General features: G+C 36.9%; 1 protein-coding gene across 1 annotated transcript in view; it reads left to right on the forward strand.

The window, feature by feature from the left end:
• USH2A (usherin) overlaps positions 1 to 16190 on the forward strand; it is a 944914-nt gene that overhangs the window by 241565 nt on the left and 687159 nt on the right. The window contains exon 20 of the mRNA XM_027871555.1: positions 1025 to 1255. Within this exon, the coding sequence (XP_027727356.1) occupies positions 1025 to 1255 (231 nt within the window). The remainder of the gene's footprint in view (positions 1 to 1024; positions 1256 to 16190) is intronic.

Below are 16190 nucleotides of genomic sequence, written 5' to 3' on the forward strand. Positions count from 1 at the left end.
TGCTCTATAAATTGCCTGCTCTCATCTTTCTAACCTTTAATCTCTATTATAATCTCAAAAGAAAGGCTACAGCTGTAGACATTGAACTGTTGCTTGATGGTGGTAGTATTTTGTAGATAAATTGAGTTGTTCTCTATTTTTCGACTAGCAGCCTGATGGGAAGGTATTCTTAGTGGAATTGCAGACTGAACACTTCTGAGAACTAGCCACTAATGTAGTTTTTGTCAATGAATGCATGAGTAAATTAATGAATGAAAATGAAAGATAAGGTGAAATAATGAACATGCTTGTACAACAACGTGTAGAATGTAGAATTACTTGATCTTTTATTAAACTGGTCTATCTATAACCCATCCTCCTTGTTAAATGTCACTCAAATTAGTTAAATGTTTAAAATTCAATTTCTACAGAGATGTATTTTACTGAAAAACTTGGTAGGTGTTTTTAAAATTAATAAAGAATGGATGTCTTCAGTTTTATTGAAGTAACTATGGCAGTTATCTTAAGGTGAGGTTTTTTCTCCCCCATACATTCATTACATACATGTACCTTGACACTTTATCCTTGGGCTATTGCAATAGCTTCCTAAGAACATATAGGTTTATGCTTTAGTTATATTTTTATGTACATATATATTTTCTCGATAGCTAAATTACAGACTCCTTGAGGGCAGGGACCATGTCATTGTTGTCACCTTCATCCTCATCACAGCTAACATCTGTATAGTGCTTTAGTTTGCAAAGGACTTTATGAATGTTGTCTTGTTTGATCCTCTCAAGATTGGCTTTGAAGGTGAGCCTGTTGATAGTGTTTGTAATTGGAGGACGAATATTGCTAATTTGGAGAGGTTCATCACCAGCTTATGAGATTTTAGGGTATAACTCTTGAAGACTGTGCAATGAGAAAGGGAGTATCCATTGACAGGAGTATCCATCCCAATTAAAATCAAATTATTCAAGTCTTCCAATCTACATCTATCTATATTTATCATGTTTGGTTATAATAAACACTTTCTCTTATGCAGCCCCAGCCCATGTAAGAGCTCCACATGTTGAAGGAATCAACTGTACAACTATGAAAATTAGCTGGCCTCCACCTGGAGAACTGAATGGACCCTCTCCCATTTACCAGCTAGAAAGAAGGGAGATATCTTTGCCAGTAGTAGACACTGAAATGATAAAAGGCATCCGTTTTGTTGGAAATGGATACTATAAATTCCCCAGCTCAACTCTGCCTGTCAATACAGACTTTACAGGTTAGTGCATTGATTATTATTTCACCTAGAAGGAACTGAATAGATAATCCCTAAGTTATGTGCCATAATGCTGACAAATCTTTGCAATTAATGTATAGTATATCTGTTTATAGAAATGAATGCTAATTAAACACACGCATCAATGAAGGCATTCTATTAGTTGTCTTTTTTTTTTTTTTTTTTACAACTGGTATGACCTTTTATAAGACTTTGGGCTGCTGGGGAATGGGGTGGAGAGGGCAAGAGGAGCTCAAAGTGTCTTATTGGGTAAAGCAGAAGACCAATCCAAACAAGTATACGTGATTAAAAAGAACTGAAGAAGAATCTGTTCTTCCCTGTTCTGTCCAAAACTCTCTAAATCATAGTTTACAAAACCCCAGTTATAGGACCAAAGAAATAACTCTCTTTTATATAGTACTTTATAATATACAAAGTGTTGTCCTTATAACAAACCTGTGAGATCGGTAGGGCAAGTAGTGTGATTCATTGCACAGATGAGGGAACTGAGCCTCAGAAAAGTTAATTGATTACACCATGAAGTCCCAGATGTGAGATTAAAATCCAGGTGTTTTGATTCCAAGTGTTCTTGGAATCATCAAGTATTCTTTCACTATACCATTTTTATGCAAAGTCTTTCTTTTTGAACATAGATCACTTTCCCGCCCATGTTAATTCATAAAAGCACAGGATTATTTGTGCAAACTCATAAGTATATTGCTTTAATGCAGAGGGCCCGTTTTGAACATAGGTATTTGGTAAGTGTTTTCTTAAACTGAATAGTTGAATCAAGATCATCAAAATTCTAGTAATAAGGAAGTAAACCAATGAAATAGCCTATAATAGACAATTTCTGATCGGCATTCATATAGGGCGGTTATATGACACTATTAAAAAAAAAAAAGAGAAACACCAGGATGAAAATAATAGTTTTGTAAGCTGCATTCCTGGTCAAACATTTGGCATTGTAACATGTTTCCCTGAGGAAGCAGTCTCTGTGTACAGCTGTGCATTCCTGATGCAGGTGTGTTAGCTTGAATCTGCTGGCTAGCCACCGGACAGATTTTTGATGGGATCACCCACTGTTATTATACTGAAAGATAGAGTGGTCTATTTACTGTTAATAAATTTAGTTGTCCTCATCATCTCCCTGGCCAGTCTTATACTCAGGTTCAAGTGCTAGGGGCAGATGTATTCTCTGGGAAGTTTTCCAAATTAATCTTTAAAAAAGTTAGGCCATAAACACGAGTCTCACTGAGCGGGATCCTTCTGTCTATAACAAAAGCCTCCAGCTGTACTGAAAATGAGCTTGGGGTACACATTATTAAAAGGGAGGTAAGATAGGTAAAAGTATAATTTTAGATTGAGAAGTCCTCAAATATTTGTCAAATCCCAGTCAAAGAAAGAAATTCTTCATTTATTTAGCTGTGTTATCATAGTATTACCAATTGCATTTTCATCATTAGCTGGCCCCCATTACCTTCCTCACTCCACTTTTTAGATTTTCTTTCACTTGTAAAGTACAGAGTAACCTTTGGAGCGTCAATATCTGATTTGGCAGACTTATTTCATAACTCTCTTTAAGTTATAGAAGAGTTACCCATGTATATCCAAGGAGGAAGGTTCCTCATTGGTTTCTTATGCTGATGAAATCACATTTCTAGACCCCTCTCTTTCCTCTCAAAAAATATTACTCAATTGACTGATACAGTTTAATTTGTAAATCCATCAACTTTTTTTGGTGCTGTATGGGCACAACCTTAGAAAGATATAGGGTAGATAATATGCTAAAAGGATACATGAGAATGAAGATGGAGAGGAGATTCAGAATGGTGGATAAGGACACCTGTATTAACTGAAATTCACCAGAAATACTAAAAGTTTTTGTGTTTGTTTTAAGTTACAGGTTTTTTTTAAATATAGCATCTTGAATAATTAATCATTACTGACTAATAGTTAGTATTAGGTAGTTATGTGGCACAATAAATAGAGCATTGAGTCTGGAGTCAGGAAGATTTGAGTTAAAATATGACCTCAGATACTTAATAGCTGTGTGATCCTGGGCAAGACACTTAACCTATATCTGCCTCAGTTTCCTTACTTGCAAAATGGGGATAATAAAAGCTACTACCTGCCAGGGCTGTTATGAGGATAAATGAGATATTTGTAAGGTACTTAACACAGTACCTGGCACATAGCGGGAGCTTAACAAATGCTTATTTCTTATTATTTGTTGTATCTCCTGTATTTCATCAGGCTCTTAAAGAAATCTGGGGGAGGTAATACTTAGGAAGGCAAAATAAAACTTTTTATTCTTTCTATGACAATTTCTTAAGACACGTTGGTGAAGTTCTATTCATGCTGTAAAGAGTTCTTTTAAGTGTTTGACACACACATGTGTATATACATATACACTAATATATATATACACATATGTATATATGCACAAATACATATGGGTTATATATGTGTCTATATTTTTAATCTTTGATGGATCAGTTATTTTATTGATAAGGAAACTTCCTTTAATAGTATATGTTAAAACCCATACAGTGTGATTTGTGTAGATCCTCTGGTTATTCCTCCACAGGGGGTCTACCCAATGTTCTCAAAATTATCAAAGGTAAAAAGGATTGAAAAAGAGAATATTACAGTTATTATTTTTATTGAAACTTTCTTTCCCCAAACCTGCTTTGCTCATTGCAGTGAACTTACTAAAATATGAATTCCAATATTAATTATTTCTCATGATACCCATTGGGGACCACTGATTAAAGTTCTACAGTCTTTCAGAGTTGTTTTCCTCTACATTATTGTGATTATAGTGTAAATTGTTTTACTGCTTCTATTCATTTCACTCTGACTATTCAAATCTTCCCAGATATGATAGGACCAATATCTCCCAGGGTTTCCCACTTCACCTCCACAATTTGGGTTAGGTTAATTTTACCTAAAGCTAGTCTCCTCCTTCCCTGTACTTAATTAGCCCCGGAACTTCCACTGAGGCAGCCTTCCTAGTCATCTTTGGGCATAAAATCCCACAAATGGGAAGTTGAGACCCTTTAGACTTTTTTTTGAATGAAAAAAGCATTTATTGAGTTGTTATTATGTGCAAAACACTGTGCTAAGCACAGAGAATACAAATAGGAATTTGTACAAATAGTCCTTGCCCTCAACCAGCTCATATTTTAATGGAGGAGATAACCCATACAGAAAGTTTCAGCTTCAAGTCAGATGGGACATTCTCCTCATCCTTAGTGTTCAGCAGCAAAGCAGATGTAAATAGTTCTTCTTTAATGTCATTTCCACTAATAAAATCATATCAATTTCTGACATTGAACCATTTGAGGGTGCCCACCATCTCCTGAAAGAGCCTGTTCCATTTTTGATGCAGCTCTGATTCTTCAGTAAGATTTTTTTCCCTGAGGCAGCTAGGTGGTGCAGTGGATAGAACACCCGCCCTGGAGTCAGGAGGACCTGAGTTCAAATCTGTCCTCAGACACTTACTAGCTGTGTGATCCTGGGCAAGTCATTTAACCACAATTGCCCTAAAAAAAGAAAGAAGATTTTTCCTGACACATTCCTAATTCTGCTGTCTGGGTCCAAATCAAACAAAGGCTAATAATCCTTCTTCTCCCTTCGGATACTTGCAGGTATCATGTCTACTCTTCTCCAGACTAAGTATCCCCAGTCCATTCAGTTATATAGCATAAAGAATGTTGGCTCCAGTGTCAGAGGACTTGTGTTCAAATTTCTCCTCTGAAGCTTAGTACCTCTATGATCTTAGGCAAACCATTTAACCTCCCTGAGCCTTGTTTTTCTTATCTATAAACTGAAGGTTTGGACTTGATGGCCTCTAATATCCTTTCAGCTCTGTGCCTAGATCTATGATTCTGTGAGAGGGTCCAGGACGGTCAGATGTGGTGGTTCACACCTTTAGCCCAGCTCCCGGGGAGGCTGATATTGGAGAAACTCTTGAGTTCAGAGCTAAAGCCAATGTAGGCTTGGCAGTTTTCCTGAGGCTACATGAATCACCACATCCTACCCTACCCTACCCATTTCCTTGAATAGGTGTGGGGAGCTACATTTACCTGAGTTATGCTTCTCTATCCTTATTATGCTTTCTATGGTATGGCTAAGTAAGTTAACTACCGAATGAACTCATATTGTGCCTTATATTGTCCTTACCTGGAATCTGAAATGACAATGGCAGCCTAAGTCTTCAGCATTTGGTGTCATTGACAATTGGATTAATCTGGCTAATGCCATGATTAAGTTGGAGAAAGGTGTGATTGCAAGTGGTACTGTGGCACATGACCTTTCCATGGTGCATGTTGATTCCTCTCAATGGAACACGGAGTAGACTTCTACTTGTCCCATGTAAACGAAGGGCACTCTGATGATGAGGATAGGGACCACAACTAGGAACCTGTGAGCCTGGGGTTGGAACTGTTGTCTCTGTCCCAGAGGTTTTGGTATATCCTACTGAAATCAGAGCCATAAGATAGGAGAATAAAAATGGAAATGAGGAAGAGATTTGTGAACTCTCATTGTGATGAGAAAACTCCAGGCTTTTGGTGTTATATTTTCTACATTTCCTCCACTGAGGGAGCACATTGGACCAGCTTTTATGACCAAGGAGCTGGGGAGGTTAAGGGAAGCTGAACAACAACCTGGTAAATTGGGGGAACAAAGGTTCCTGACAGCATGGTCCAACTGAGCCAGTGCAGAGGCCATCTCTGTAGCAGAGTTCCATAGACTTGGGGAGTTCTCTGAGGATTCACCTTTACAGGAGAAGTCAAGACAGCAGAGTTGCAAGAAGTACACCTTAGCTCTTCAATACATCCACTCTACAAAGATCTAGAAAATGCACCAGACCAGATCCTGAATAGGAAATCCAAGAAAAAAAATTACCATGAGTCATATTTCCAGCCTAAGTCAGCATAGGGAAGCAGATAGAGTTGTATGGACACTGACAATAGGGTCTGGCTGGGGGCACATTGACACAGCATTCTAGTACACAGAAACCGAGAAAAAACTGTGGTTGTATAAAAAGACAAGAAGAGAAAGGTACCAGACCCATACAGGAAGATCCTGACCTTGTGTGGACTGCAGGAAAAGATACCAACTAGAAGTTTTGTCATTCACGATACAGTTCCAGGTCATTGGTTGAGGGAAGAATGAGGAGAGGACCTGTACCTATAGATGTCATTATGAAGTGAGGAGCAGTCTCTGGTCCCAAGACGTATACTGGGTGAGGAACAAGTTCAGAGACAAATAGCTGTGCAGGTTTGACTTTAATAGCAGGGCAACAGTCTTGGTTCTAGTTTATGTTGATGTTCAGTCTTTTCAATCGTGCCCAGCTCTTCATGACCCCATTTGGGGTTTTCTTGGCAAAGGTACTGGAGTGATTTGCCATTTCCTTCTCCAACTCATTTTCCAGTTGAGGAAACTGGGGCAATAGGGTTAAGTGACTTGCTCAGGGTCACACAGATAATAAGTGTCTGAGGCCAGATTTGAACTCAGAAAGATTAGTCTTCCTGACTCTAGGCCTGGCACTCTATCCATTGTGCCACCTTTCTGCCCACTTCTAGCCCAGTGGAAAAACCAGGGCAGGAATGCCAGACCAAATAGCACCCTATAGTTCCAGCACTCCAAATTTATAAAACTTTCTAGCTGTCTGCTAGTGGCAGAGCACAGTAACAATTTACAAGAATTTTGAACCAGGGACAGGGCAACAGCAGTATAGTTAAAACCTGAACCCAGCTCAGGAACTGACAGAGTTCAGACCAGGACAGCAGTGATAAAACTTTGCCCTGGATCAGACCACTGTGAGAAGGCTGAAAACTAGCAGTCCCCTAGCATGATAGGTTCCTGAGAACCTGGAATAGCATACTACTCAGTATCCCAGGAAAGCAACAGAAGAACCCAAGAGGTCAAAAGCTTGCTCCAGACATTCTCCCCAGAAATGTGTAATTTGTGATGTTATTTTTATAGCACAGTAGTGTTCCATTACATTCATATGCCACAATTTATTCAACTTCCCCCAATTGATGGACACCCATCTTGTTTCTAATTCTTTGCTACAACAAAAAGTACTACTTAAAATGTTATTGTGCACGTGGTTCCTTTCCCTTTGTCTTTAGCTTCTTTAGGAGTGTATATACTGATATGTAGTGTTACCTACTTCCTTTTCAACTCTGGGTCCATTTCACTGTCTATCTGTACTGTCTGTCTCAGATATACATACAGATTAATAAGGTCTATATGTTCATTACAAATGCATGTTGAAATCTGGCAATAGATGTTCTTCATCATTTGGTCTACGTGAGTGGTCAGGCCTAACTCCTTCAAATGACCTCAGATCTCTTCCAGGAGGCTCTGTAATATTCTGGAGCTTGAAGCAATCAGCACAATGTCACAAATAAGTGCAAATATCTGGAAGATTTCACCATCCACAGATTGTGATAGTCCCAACACAGATTTCTCTATGATTTTCTAGTCTTTGTTTTCCTTAGTTATATTTCTAGCTCCCCTATAAGTGCATTCCTGACCATAATGTTATGGTTCAAGTGTGGTGGTTCCACTGTCATTGATGGAGAAAATAGGGTTTTTTTTCTCACAATTATTTTGACAAATCTTCTCCATTTTTCTTCTGTTTGTTGTCCTCTTTCCATTTTCATCCTTACTTTGTTAGATGTTTTGCCAAACTTTCTTTAAAATGACTTTACCCTCTACTGCTTTACTCTTCATTATGAGCTGGTACTGAGCATAAACATCCATCATTTTTCTTTATGAGATTTCACAAATGAATTTATATTCTAATCTGATGTTACCCTTGGCAGTCATCTCTCTCTATCTGGCAAATGTCAGATATTTGTTGAGTAAGGCTCCTTCTGGGATCTTTTTTCTCCTTATTGTGGCAATTAATTTATATTGGTTTAATGTCTATAAAATATTAAAAATATTACAGATGTCATTTCTGTTATCCATTTCCCACTTATGATAGTCAATTAATTGTTTAAATAGTTCAGGATTAAGCTTTTTGCTTCAATTGTATGCTATATCTTTTTCTCATTATTATGCTTTTTTTTCTTGCTTTTCTTTGTAATCCATATTCTTATACTAGTCTATAAAAATATCCCTGGTAAATTTTTTTTAATTGTACAAGGAATTATAAATGGATTAGGGGATTAGGTCAAGGAAAAAATATCATTTAGATGATGTCAGTTTTTACTTCCAACTTTTTTTTTCTGTGCCTCTTTCCCCATTTAATGTTTCCTTTATTTCTTTTTACATACCTCATGCCTTCTCCTTTTTAAAAACCCAATATTTGAATAGGATTTAAAACAATTTTATACCTCATTGCATGGTTGTATTCAGACACCATGAAGCATTAGAAGCTTTACCCATTTTGGGATGGCTAGGTACAAACTCAGTCTTCCACCATGTTGGTCTATGTCCCATAAATATTTCCAGGGCGGCATTAAAACATACTGCCTTATCCTGGTGGACTATATGTGTGTATGTGGGGCAGTAGGGGAGGTTGACCATGAGAATTCTCCAGTTAACTTGATAATCTTATGTATATGATAGTGAACTTTTGCCTGAGACCTTTTAAGGCACCTCTCTTTATAAAATCTGAACACGTTCCTTTGTATTTTGCTGAAAGGATGAAACACAACTACCCAAAGATTAGTTCATTATTTTGGAGCTGCTTTCTTGTGTCTTCTTTGGTTTAGTTTTCAGTGACTGGGTCTGCTCTCAAGATACTTGACTCACTTGGATGATTGGAAGGCTCTTATTAGAGGGTCCCATCCCTGTTTTGGCCTATAAAGAAGTTGACAGACCATTTTCAGAACCTTTATACCTTTTCTCTGTTTAGAGAATAGACTAGAGCACAAGCATGTCCCTGGATTCTGGAGGGATATGTAAAGCCAGTGTCTGCACTAAATTTTTCTCCTCCCTATCCCTAGGAGCCTGTAATGACTGGGCCTTGGGGCAAAAACACATAGGAGTTATCTGTGCTCACCAACAACTTTCTGGGCACAGGTCAGTAACTAGACACCTGAGAGTGAACTTATTCTGCCCAAAAGGTGGTAGTAGTTAGGTTATGGACAAATATTGAGTTTCTGCAGAGTCTATGGCAGAGGCAAATATGTGGCCCGAGGGCAATTAAAGAAAAATGTTCTTGAACCCTAACCTCTTGCTTTCTTGTTTTCTGGTCAGTAGGGTCCAGAAAACTTAACTTTTTAACCAGAGAAAAGAGATTTCTTGGACAGCAGTAACCTTGGAGATTGCCATGAAATTAACCACAAGTTAGCAAATCCAGGGATCTAGCTCTTTAAAGAGAGAAGGGAAGTTCCTAGGCAGGTTGCCTCTTGGAAGTGGTCCCCACAGAAGCAGCTGGTGGCACAATGGATAGAGTACTGGGACTTAGAGTTAGGAATACTTGGGTTCTTCCTTGAGAGGAATTCTAGTGTGCACTTGAGGTAAGTTTTATATCTGTTTATCTGTTGCTGTGAGTATTTTATACAGTTTGTGTTTTCTGGAGGGTGAGTTTAAGGCCATCTTCTTTTTCATGTGCTTTTATTTCCTTGAATACATGGGAGCTGAGGCCCTTCTTGCTCCAATTTGTGAGAACTTAGACATGAATTATATCTAAGCTCCAGTAAATGATTTTCTGAAATAAATTCTGGATGGAAGCAATTACAAGACAAGGAGATACTGAATTTTTTTAGAATTAGCCCCTCAAACTAAACCCAGTCTATACGTATTCAGATATAGGGAGATTGGGCCACAGAGTACATATAAATCAATGCATTACTACTGGTCTGATTAGTATTAATATTAAATTTCATTTTAAGTGTAGAATAAATGGTTCACTTTGTTAAAGGAATTGCAAGGGTCAGTGATGGGGATGATGGTGGTGAAATCTTTCTGCATCAAGGAGATCTTGGTTTATGCTCCCAAAATAACTCACCTTAAAGGCAAGTCCTGTAATATTTATTTCATATTAAATTATTTCTACACATTTAAAATGCATGTGGCCTAATGGGGCTGATGTTGTATAGGTGACATACAATAGTTGATATTAAAAATAGTATATTGTTGTTCAGTCATTTTTTGAGTCATGTCTGACTCTATGTGACCCCATTTAGGTTTTTCATGGCAGAGATATTGAAGTGGTATGCCATTTCTATCTCAAACTTATTTTACATATGAGAAAACTGAGGCAAACAGGGTTAAGTGATTTGCCCAGGGTCACACAGCTAGTAAGTGTCTAAGGCCAGTTGTAAACTCAGGAAGATTTATCTTTCTGACTCTAGGCCCAGCATTCTATTCACTGTGCCACCTTAAAATGGAAAGTAAGGAAAAGAATGACTTAATAGCACTAAATTTAAGACTGTTTCATATATATGTGTATATATATATTTCATATATACATGTTTAAAATATATACATATATATTTGATGTCCGGCATTTGAATATTTGGCACTGTGACCTGAATTTTTCACTGATTTTTTTTCTTGGAACTTAACCGATTTTTACATTATTTACCCAACTATACTATTAATTTGAATTCACCTTCTGCTTTTAAATGGAAGATAATAACACTTAATGAGGGTATCCCAAAAGTCAGTGCAGTTTAAGGCCTTTACAGCTTAAAATGGCACTAAGATGTGGGACACCCCGTATCTTAGATTTAAAGGGGCTTTTATGAAACCATAAACTAACAAAATGAGAGCAAGTGGAAGGCAGTTTAGGGATCATCTCATACAACTGTATCCTTTGACAGATGAGGAAACCTGAAGCTTAAGTCGAAACATTCTGGAGAATGAAAAATATTTAATTTGGAGTGAGATCTGGCTTGACCCCCAGTTGTGAGGTGTATACATGTGATCTCAGGCATGGTGTGTCACTCCCTCTCTGGGTTTCCTTCCAGTTTTAAAACTCTGTGATCACATGTTAAGTTTGACCAAGCTTCTGTCTTTCCAAGTTAGTGTTTGAGACACTTCATCATTCTACCAGGAGAGTTTAAAAAATTCATTTAGAGCTTTGCTCACGTGAGATAATCAGATCATAGGGTCAGGGATTTAGAACTAGAAGAAATGTCAAAGGGGACATTTTACAGATGAAAAAGTGAGAAAACCCAAGGAAGTTAATGAACTTGTTTCAAGGCCACAAAGGTAGTAAGTATCAGAGGCAAGATTTGAACTACTTGTAGCTACAAAGCTAGTGCTTTTCAAGTACACAATGTTCAGGATAAGTCTGTTTTGAGGATGGAAAACAGAATAGTATATATTTTATTAGATAGGGAAATCCCCTTGGAGCTAGGAAAATTTCATTAAATACAAAACATCAGTGCAAATGAAGAATGTTCTCTCTTATGAGGCTGGATACATTATTGGTCCTGCAGAGAGAAGATTTTTTTTTTTTTTTAGAAACAAGAATGAAGAGTTAATGCAAGTTGGATTTATGCTGAGAGCTCCGTGGCTTTCCATATGATACAAATAATCCAAACATATCAAAATAGCAGCTGTACCATTTTCTAAAATGACATTCTTCTCTACTTCCCCCATTAAGAGAATTAGGTTCATGATTGTTTAGGATTAGATTTGGTAAGTTTTAGTATCTGCATACAAATATAAAACAACCTTAACAGTTTAAGAGTGAGGTTGAAATTGTTCTACCTTATTTTAGTTCTGAATCTAACTAGATGAGAAAATTCATTCATTCAATCAGTCATTCAAAAGACCTATAGTAAATAGTTGGTTTGTTTTTGTCCTTCATTCTCAAAGAGGACCAAAATGGCATCACTGCGTTAGAGTCAAGTTACGGTATGTCTGACTGTGGCTGATCAGACCAGTATAAGCTTGGAAGACTCTACTACAGGTCAGGCACAAGTAATCCATGTGAACATTTGTGGTAGATTCTTTGAGAGCCAATAGATGAAGTGAAAAGGCACAAGACAGGGAGTGTCTTCCAATAGGCTGGGAAACTTGGCCTCACTTCAGCAATTATCTATAAATTATTAAATGAGTTGAGAAGGCAAAGGAATCCCAGAAATTGGATGACTAAGTAGAGTGTGGTATGGGAAAAAGTCTTTACATTTGATGACAAAAAATCCTTTACCTAATCTCCTAACAATGGAAATGAAATTTAACAAGAAGGGCTACTTGTACATGTAAATATTTTATATTTTCATTTTTTAAAGTATCCATTATTACACATGAGAAATTATCTTACTTTATTAGAAAATGTTATAGGGAAAATGAGGGAGTAGGAGAAGAATAATCCCTCTTCATCTTTGTTTTTTTTTTCTTTAGAAGTAACATAAAACTATTCCCTTGACTTAGTTATTAGGGATAATAGATTCCAATAATAGGGATACATTGAGAATACTTAGATCATATTTAGTCTTTTTGATGAACAGACCCCAAATACTTGTATTTCTTTTAACCCTTCTCTCAAAAGTGGGAGAAATATTTACTTTAGGGAAGAAAAAGAAACAATAGATGAAAGTATGAATTTTTTTTAACTCTCCCTCCTTCCACCCCTCTGCCATTTAAGTCAGAAACTATAATGTCTTTCTTAAATTGACCAGTCTGCTTATGTGATGAATAAGTACTTTGACCTATACAATTGTGTTCATTAGTTCTTTGTTTAGAATCTCTGTTTATTCTATCCATATTCATTAGATTTATGTATCATGTTCTAGCCTAGGTTTTTCTAGTTTTAAATTTTAAGCTCTAGGGAATGGAACCAATTTCTACATGTAATGAGTAGCACAGAGAAATAGACAAAAATGCCTAAGTGCTTTTTGGCGATGATATGTAATCAACTGAATGTAGTCAACAGAAATCCTCATTGTGCTTTAGTCTTTAGCCCATAATTCATCTTATGGATTATCTTCCAAGTAATAGTTAAAATGAACTTTAGGGATATATTCCTATCCTGTTTGAGCATACCTGTATACCAACATCTAATTTCTTATCTTGATGTCTATAATATGTGTGTATTTGTGTGTAAATAATAATAGTTAACATTTATATAGTGCTTTAAGTTTTACAGGGTGCTTTACATTTATAAGCTCATCTGATCCTCACAATAAACCTGTGACATTGGTGTTATTATTAACCCCATTTTACAGATGAGGAAATAGACTGAGAGAGGCTAAGTGACTTGCCTGGGGTCACACAGCTAAGTGTAAGGGGTAGGATTCAAGTTCAGTTCTTCTTGACTCCAAACCCAGCACTCTATCTGCTGTGACATCTAGATAAATTCCAAAAGGACATGTAAGAATATGCTTTGATGTAACCAAGTAACTAAGGTATAACATAATATTGGAACATTGAAGAAAGGCAGACCATATAATTTTGTCTAATTACATTTTCCCCTCCTTGATTATTTGAGTTCTTATGCTAAAACATGGAGGGTAATGGGATGTAGTAGAACCTCATTAGATTTGGCAAGCAAAGAACCTGGGTTTGACTCCTGACCCTGCCATTTATAAACTCTATGACTTTAGATAATTCACTTAAATTTTCTGGGCTTTCGATTCCCCATCTATTAAATGAGAGGCTTGAACTATCTGACTGCTAAAGTTCCATCCAATTCTGATACTATGAGCGTATATAGGGAGAGCAAGAGATGGGCAGCCTACAGGTTCTACTGGAGCCTTGACATACAATTTCAAGAATCCTAATGCATCAGAGGGCACCCCTATGGGAGCTATGGGAGGATGAAGACCACATGCCTTTAGAGGGAGGAGCTACATTGATGACATCTTAGAACCATTTCAGTTTCAAAGCATGTTCAAGTATGTCCTTATTTATAAAAATGTTTGTTTTTGGTTTTGGCTAGGCAATAGGGTGAAGTGACTTGCCCAGGGTGACACAGCTAGTAAGTGTCAAGTATCTGAGGCTGGATTTGAAGTCAGGTCCTCCTGACTCCAGGGCCAGTATGCTATCCACTGAACCACTAGCTGCCCTCTCAAGTATGCCTTTAGATTGTACTTTGGGGGATTTTATGCTTGAATGCACAAAACAATTATTTGAATTGATGACTTTTACTCCTGTTTCTTTTTACCCAAAGTTTTATACCTTTATGCTATTGCTGCAGTGGGTAGGTTCAATGAAAAGGCAAGCTGTTATGTGCATACACCATTCCTTCAGTTTCTCAGAGCCACTCTGGAATCTAGTCCTAGTTTTTAAAATGATTTCTGGGTTTCATCTTGAACAAGACATTTTTCTTTCTTCCTTCCTAATCCCAAGAAACCAGAAAATAAGGAAAGGGTAGCCAGAATAAAAGAAACAGGAGGGAAACCAGCACAACAAAGTGAATAGTATTTCTTGATGAACAACAACAAAAAAATCTTGAAACATTTTCTAACTTACTCAACAGGGACTCATGCAGCCAGTAAGCTGGGCTGACATTGACCTTGCCAGTATTTCTGAGGTAATACTTCCAGTAGAATGAACTGTTTTTGTTAGGCACTAACATTCTTTATATCAGCTTTCTAGCATCTGCTTTTCCATTTCTTTTTTTAATCATAAAAAGATTTATTGTTGCCAACACCAAAAAAAAAAAAATAAAAAAGGAAATCTACACTTTACTTGACTGCTCTATGAAATCTCATATTTACCTATTTCAATTCTAAGGGTCCTTTAGTTTTGGTCTTTCTCATGGTGTCTGTTTTAGAATTTTTTCAAAGACAATATTACAAACAACTGTTGCCAATTCTTAGTGGAATTTTGCATCAATAGAAAAAATTAATTTTAATTTCTTTGCATTCAGAATTTCTTAATTTGTAATAAAATAATAATACCAATAAAATAGCTAGAATTTATATAGCGCTTTAAGGTTTGTTTGCAAAACACTTTCCCCTTATCTCATTTGAGCCTCAAAACAACCCTTGAAGGAATTGCTATTATTATCCTCAATTTACAGATGAAGAAACTGAGATCAAGAATAAGTTGTTCAGGGGCAGCTAGGTGGCACAGTGGATAGAGCACTGGCCCTGGATTTAGGAGGACCTGAGTTCAAATGTGACCTTAGACACATAACACTAGCTGTGTAACCCTAGGCAAGTCACTTAATCACATTGCCTAGCCAAAAAAAAATAAGTTGTTCAGAGTCATACACCTTGTAAGTATAAAGACTGGATATGACATCAGGTTTTGCTGACTCAAGAGTTCCACAATCTAGCCATCGTACTGTACTGCTGCCAAAACAAGAGAATATATGATTTTGGAAGTTGCAAAATTCAGATAACTCCTGTTGAATTGCCCAGGTTTTTAATATGTATTAAGGGAAATTTTTTTATTAGCAGTCTTCTTAAAAGTGAAGAAAGACTGACAGTTGTTTTTTTATAACAAATAGAACGATTAATAATTAAAGTAACTGACATTTACGTAGGACTTTAAAGGTTGCAAAGTGCCTTACATAACTAATTTCATTTGATCCTTGGACCAACCCTGTTAAGTAGATGTTATTCCCCATTTTAACAGATGAGGAAAATGAGGCTAAGAGAGGTTTCATGACTTCCTTTCATCACAGAGATCGTGTCTGAAGTACAATTGGAATTCAGGTTTTCCTGATTCTAAGACAAGAACTCAAAAATGCGCTAAAGTAGGCTCATAGACCCAGAGGTAGAAGGAATCTTCAAGCCCATAAAATCTAATCCTCTCATTTCATAAGTGAGAAAATTAACCAGAGGAGTCAGCGACTTGCACCCATGTCATATAAATAGCAGAGTATTTTAACTTGGGAGCTGGGAGTTACTTAATAGTTGGGATGGTAATGTTTATATTGGTATTGCCGGTGCCTGGCAGAGACTAGATGCTTAAATGCTTGTTGATTGATTAGTAGAGATCTATAAAGGGGCACTAGAGATGGTGGTAGTCTTTTGGCAAGAGAAGCTTTAGAAGTGAA

This window comes from Vombatus ursinus, unplaced genomic scaffold (genome assembly GCF_900497805.2).
Source record: "Vombatus ursinus unplaced genomic scaffold, bare-nosed wombat genome assembly UNPS02014798.1, whole genome shotgun sequence".
NCBI classification, from domain to species: domain Eukaryota; kingdom Metazoa; phylum Chordata; class Mammalia; order Diprotodontia; family Vombatidae; genus Vombatus; species Vombatus ursinus.